The sequence below is a fragment of the Scyliorhinus torazame genome, chromosome 20, assembly GCF_047496885.1.
Source record: "Scyliorhinus torazame isolate Kashiwa2021f chromosome 20, sScyTor2.1, whole genome shotgun sequence".
NCBI lineage: Eukaryota > Metazoa > Chordata > Chondrichthyes > Carcharhiniformes > Scyliorhinidae > Scyliorhinus > Scyliorhinus torazame.
The window spans coordinates 27,541,603-27,547,602 of NC_092726.1; the positions used below are offsets into that span (position 1 = coordinate 27,541,603).

At 47.2% G+C, this 6,000-nt stretch overlaps 1 protein-coding gene across 1 annotated transcript in view; it reads left to right on the forward strand.

The window, feature by feature from the left end:
- The window catches only part of LOC140397020 (prosaposin-like), a 30,485-nt gene extending 24,728 nt beyond the window's left edge, over positions 1 to 5,757 (forward strand). Inside the window, exons 9-11 of the mRNA XM_072486053.1 lie at positions 2,161 to 2,238; positions 3,355 to 3,465; positions 5,570 to 5,757. Of these exons, the coding sequence (XP_072342154.1) occupies positions 2,161 to 2,238; positions 3,355 to 3,465; positions 5,570 to 5,605 (225 nt within the window). The 3' untranslated portion in view covers positions 5,606 to 5,757. The remainder of the gene's footprint in view (positions 1 to 2,160; positions 2,239 to 3,354; positions 3,466 to 5,569) is intronic.
- Positions 5,758 to 6,000: the final 243 nt, after the last annotated feature.

Below are 6,000 nucleotides of genomic sequence, written 5' to 3' on the forward strand. Positions count from 1 at the left end.
CCTCTCCATCCCTAGGGTAGAATCGCCCTTCCCAAACCTCTCCATCTCTAGGATAGAATCGCCTTCCCAAACCTCTCCATCTCTAGGATAGAATCGCCCTTCCCAAACCTCTCCATCTCTAGGATAGAATCGCCCTTCCCAAACCTCTCCATCTCTAGGATAGAATCACCCTTCCCAAACCTCTCCATCTCTAGGATAGAATCGCCCTCCCCAAACCTCTCCATCTCTAGGATAGAATCGCCCTTCCCAAACCTCTCCATCTCTAGGATAGAATCGCCCTTCCCAAACCTCTCCATCTCTAGGATAGAATCGCCCTTCCCAAACCTCTCCATCTCTAGGATAGAATCGCCCTTCCCAAACCTCTCCATCTCTAGGACAGAATCACCCTTCCCAAACCTCTCCATCTCTAGGATAGAATCGCCCTTCCCAAACCTCTCCATCTCTAGGATAGAATCGCCCTTCCCAAACCTCTCCATCTCTAGGACAGAATCGCCCTTCCCAAACCTCTCCATCTCTAGGATAGAATCGCCCTTCCCAAACCTCTCCATCTCTAGGATAGAATCGCCCTTCCCAAACCTCTCCATCTCTAGGATAGAATCGCTCTTCCCAAACCTCTCCATCTCTAGGATAGAATCGCCCTTCCCAAACCTCTCCATCTCTAGGATAGAATCGCCCTTCCCAAACCTCTCCACCTCTAGGATAGAATCGCCCTTCCCAAACCTCTCCATCTCTAGGATAGAATCGCCCTTCCCAAACCTCTCCATCTCTAGGATAGAATCGCCCTTCCCAAACCTCTCCATCTCTAGGATAGAATCGCCCTTCCCAAACCTCTCCATCTCTAGGATAGAATCGCCCTCCCCAAACCTCTCCATCTCTAGGATAGAATCGCCCTTCCCAAACCTCTCCATCTCTAGGATAGAATCGCCCTTCCCAAACATCTTCATCTCTTCCCTCCTATTGAATTGCCTCCACAACCCTCTACCACTCTTTTTCTCCTTTTTGATGCCTGTTCATACTTACTTCTTTGACCAGTCTTTAGGCCAGCTGCCCGAGTATTATCCTCTGTGGCGCAGCGTCAGATTTTGCTTTCAGACGCTCCCGTGAAGCCTGGGGGCATTTTATTACATTTTATAAGTACGATATATATATATAAATCCCGTTTTTACATAATACCAATTTAACATAATCCCAGTTTTAATGCAGCCTTAATGTCAGTCTACATGTGACAATAAAGATTATTGTTATTTTACCGGCAGGCTTGAGGCCTTGTACTGGATTGTAGATATTCACCTCCGATCCATAGTGGGTCCATTTATATCGGTTGTTGATCACCTTCAAGCTCGGTCAGCACTGGGTGCTTGTTCAATCTAATTCTTCCGAGAAACTGCAGGTTTAACCATGAGACACAGCCTCCACATTGGGTCATATTGCTGATCGGGTCAATGAGCTTGAAACGTTCACGACACAGGGGTAAAATGTGTTTTAAAATTAACTGAGAGGCGGTCAGCTCCGTTGTTGAACTTACTGCACAGCTTCGGAGCGTAGCTAAAGTGATGATGTGACATCGATGGTACCATTACTGCAGAAAGTGGCTCTTACAGGAAGAAAGCAACTTCAAACTGAACTCTTGGGCGCAATCTAGCTCCATGATTTGGGGCAGTCAGGTGCCTTCTATCTTTGCCATAAGGTAGGAACTGGCATTCGCTTTTACCTCTTCCACCAACTCCTTTCTGAGCTACCAAATCACTGGCCACCCTCTCTAACATACTCATAATGGCCAGTTCCTCAGAAAGGATACCTTTATTAATATTCCAGGCAAGATCTCCTTCCCTACACCAAAGCCATCCCACTCAGCCACACATTTCACCATCCGCCCTGTCCAAACTGACCCCACACAGCCTTGCTCTCATTATTCCCCCCCAACTACTACAAAACCCCGTTTTAAAGAAAATCCTTCTTCACGGAATGAACTTGGCCCCGACCCATTCCGTAATAAATGCCCGCGTAATAAATAGTTGTTGCTTCAGTTTTCCTCTTGCTTTGTGTTTCTGTTTTGTCACCATTGTATAAACCACTTAGATCGTGAAGAGCATTGAAGCCATTAGTTCCGCAAGATCGGGATTGGCTGATTTTCTTTTTCATTTAACCTGGTTCTTATAGTGTGAAGACTTTATCCACACCAACAAACCGCAGCTGAACAATCTTCTTCAGAACCAGGAGCAAAGAGATCTTTGTGGGGTAAGTTGTCCGTGTGGTATTATAGGTATTACGGTACCTGATAGGCTAAAGCACCATTGGTGGAAACTGTATGCTTGCTATTGGTTAGAGTGTATGATAGCTCCGCCCTGCTAGGCGGGGTATAAGAACCCGTGCCGCCCCAGCAGCCCTCATTCTGTACCTGAGCTGCTGGGGGAAACATCTAGCTTATTAAAGCCTTCAGTTGGACTACAACCTTGCTTTAGTGGTCATGGATCGTGCATCAGTACGAAGGTTAGCATTCTCATTCTCCGACCTGCGCTCGTCAGAGCGAGGATGATTTGATAATTCATGTGAAGATCTACTGCTGATTTAACAGGCCTCCTTCTGTTCTGCACTCTTCTGTGTTTAGATATTTCCTTGTTAAAATAGAATATCTGCTGGCATTCTCCATGACAAATCTGATGGACAATACGAGGCTGACTGACCAGGGGCGGGTTCTCCATAATCGGCGCGATGTCCGCCTACCGGCGCCAGAAACGGCACGAATCAGTCCGGCATCACGCCGCCCCAAAGGTGCGGAATTCTCCGCATCTTGAGTGGCCGAGCCCTCACCTTGAGGGGCTAGGCCCGCGCCGGACTGATTTCTGCCCCGCCAGCTGGCGGGAAAGGCCTTTGGTGCCCTGCCAGCCGGCGTGGAAATGACTTTGCCGGGCGGCGCATGCGCGGGAGCGTCAGCGGCCGCTCACGGCATCCCCGCGCATGCGCAGTGCGCGGGTTGACAGCGGCGGGACTTCGGCCCATCGCGGACCGGAGAATTGCCGGGGGATTCCCGCCGACCGGCGTGGCACGATTCCCGCCCCCGCCGAATATCCGGTGGCAGAGAATTCGCGACACGGCGGGGGCAGGATTCACGCCGGCCCCCGCCGATTCTCCGACCCAGTGGGGGGTCGGAGAATCGCGCCCCTGGTTCCTGCTTACGTGTAGTCGGGGTATCAGAAAAGAACTAACATCCTTCGAGCTGTACAGATAGGAAGATTCATGAGGACCCCCTTCCCCTATCTTGTAAAAACATCAAAGTGTCCCCTTTGCCGGTCTCTCAGAGCTGTATAGTCAGGAATCAGCCTCAACCCGTATCATCCTTATGCATTTACTCAGGAACTGGATTTCTGTGTCAGAAAAGAGGAGGCCCAGTTGCTTGGACTCGATGAGTGCCTCTGGGGACCATCGTACTGGTGCTCGACCCGAGAAACTGCCGTCAAGTGTAAGGTAAGCATAACCTCGACCCTCTGTGCAATGGTGGTAGTGGGGTAAGATATCTAAACAGATCATTCTGATATTCCAAACTTATTTAAAGCTTGTGTTTTTTTAATTACTATTTGACTTTCGCACTGCCTTCTTATTTTGGTTCCACAAAATTGAGTAGGCCCGGACCTTACGCTCCCTTGATATTGTGATCATGACTGATTCCTGACCTCGTACTGAAAGAACTTTCACACATACTCTTTGTTGGAGGGCATTTTGTGATACTGGGCTATGATATAAATTATAGGTGGCCCTGTAACTACATTTGTGCTCCTATATTACTTTTGAATAGTCCTGATGAGACAAAAGGTACTCATGGGCTTAGATGCCTGTTTAGAAGAGGCAATTTGTAGAAATAGATAGTGTATACACAATGCTTGTTAATATCAGAAAGGACACAAAATGGTTAACTATTTCAGCAATACTAAAGACACAAAATGGCCGAACTAGCCACTTTCCTTTCACAATAAGTTACAAACTGTGAAAACTACCTCACGAGAACCTAGGGAGTATTTCAACAGCTGCTGATAATAGCTTCCCAGTACAAGAAATGCTTTGTGTCCTTGATAAGATCAAGGACCCCAGTTGCAGACAGGAAATCATTATGTTAGTTTTGAATGACTTCTGTATGAAGTTAGGGGCGGGTAAGACAACACCCACTTTAACCATATATGTGATAACTGGGATGCTAGGAAAATTGATTGACTGCATGTAATGAAGTGTGACGCGAATATAGTTGATTGATTGTATGTGAATGAGAATACAACTAATTCCGCCCCTTGAATCTGTATATTAATCCGTGTGAGCCTTAGCTCAAGTGGGAAAAGGTGCTGTCAAAGGCTGTGGAGTCTCAGGCCTTTCCTCCCAGAATTCTGACATAACAAACTGCTTTTTTACTTCTACTCAGGCCTTCGTGTGAATATTTTCACCTCTAACACTCTTCGCTCCAGTTAGCACAGGGAATGTTCATCCAGACAATGCACACTTGCTAAATCCTCAGACAGTATCGCTAGATTTCTCTTTCATCTGATGTTGGTGAACAGACTTTACAAAGCAGACTGGAACTTTGGTGATGCCTGCCTGATCCCTCACTTAGTTAAGGTAGTGATTAGTTTTCGAGTCTGGATGACTCTTCATCAAGTGACACTGAGCCTGCACTCAGACAAGAAAGCGGCTGGCAGCTAATAAAAGTTGTACCCATGTAAGGGGGAGGGGGGGGGGGGGCGGCGCAGTGGCACATTGGTTAGCACTGCAGCCTCACTGCGCCAGGGACCCGGGTTCGATTCTGGTTAGCCCTGCAGTCTCAACGTGCCAGGGAACCGAGTTCGATTCTGATCTTGAGTAACTGTGTGGAGTTTGCACCTTCTCCCCGTGTCTGCGTGGGTGCTCCGGTTACTCCTCACAGATGTGCAGATTCGGCGGCTTGGCCCATGATAAATAGCCCCTCGTGTCTAGCGGTTAGATGGGGCTACAGATTATGGGGATAGGGCCATGAAAATGAATTGTTGTCACAAGTAGGCTTCAAATGAAGTTCCTGTGAAAAGCCCCTCGTCGCCACATTCCGGAGCCTGTTCGGGGAGGCCGGTACGGGAATTGAACCGTGCTGCTGGCCTGCCTTGGTCTGCTTTCAAAGCCAGCGATTTAGCCCAGTGTGCTAAACCAGCCCGAGAGGAGAGGACCTAAGTCGGATGCTCTTTCAGAGGGCCGGTGCAGACTTGATGGGCTGAATGGCCTCCTTCTGCACGGTAGCTATTCTATGATTCTATTCTCAGCTGTGTACTTATTTTGCACCTGGAGGTTTTGTGAAAGGCCCCAAAAGGAGGTGAAATTCAAAATTAGGCAGCAGCGATAATCGAATGTCAGGTTTTGTGGAAGGCTGTAAAAGTAGCCACAGAGTGAAAAGCGGAGATGAAACCCGAAATGAGGAAGCTGCGATTAAGTGGTGTCAAACTTCAGGAACTAGGTTTCGTTTCAGATACTATCAGAAAATGGTGTCCTGCCAGAACCGGTCATGTATTTTCAATGCGGAGAGCTCTCATTTTGGTATTTTGTTTGTCCTTTCTTACAGACTGTCGATTACTGTGAGAAGCACGGCTGGGTCTAAAGCCACATTGCAAATATCTCTGGCTCAATACTTCTTCAATTTAAACAACAAAAAAAATCCATTGCCGCAGTATTTTGCTTAAAAATTGAATTCAGCATCGGCACATGTAGTTGTGTCGGACTGCAGGCGTGCATATTTTTGTTAATTTCCTGCGCTTATAGTTTGTGATTATTAATACAGCACAACTTTTATATTGTGAACCCTGCAGCTCCGATTGAGTACTGGATGTCCTTTTCCCTTCTGGATGATGTCTTGAGGTTAGGATATCGAATGTGAATTTTGCTTTTTAATCAGATTTATCCCATGCACTAACAGTTTAAATTTAGTCATTTCTGATTTTGAAACCTTCAGAAGACAATTGGGAATGGAGCAATATAAGATGGAAGCTTCCTCGT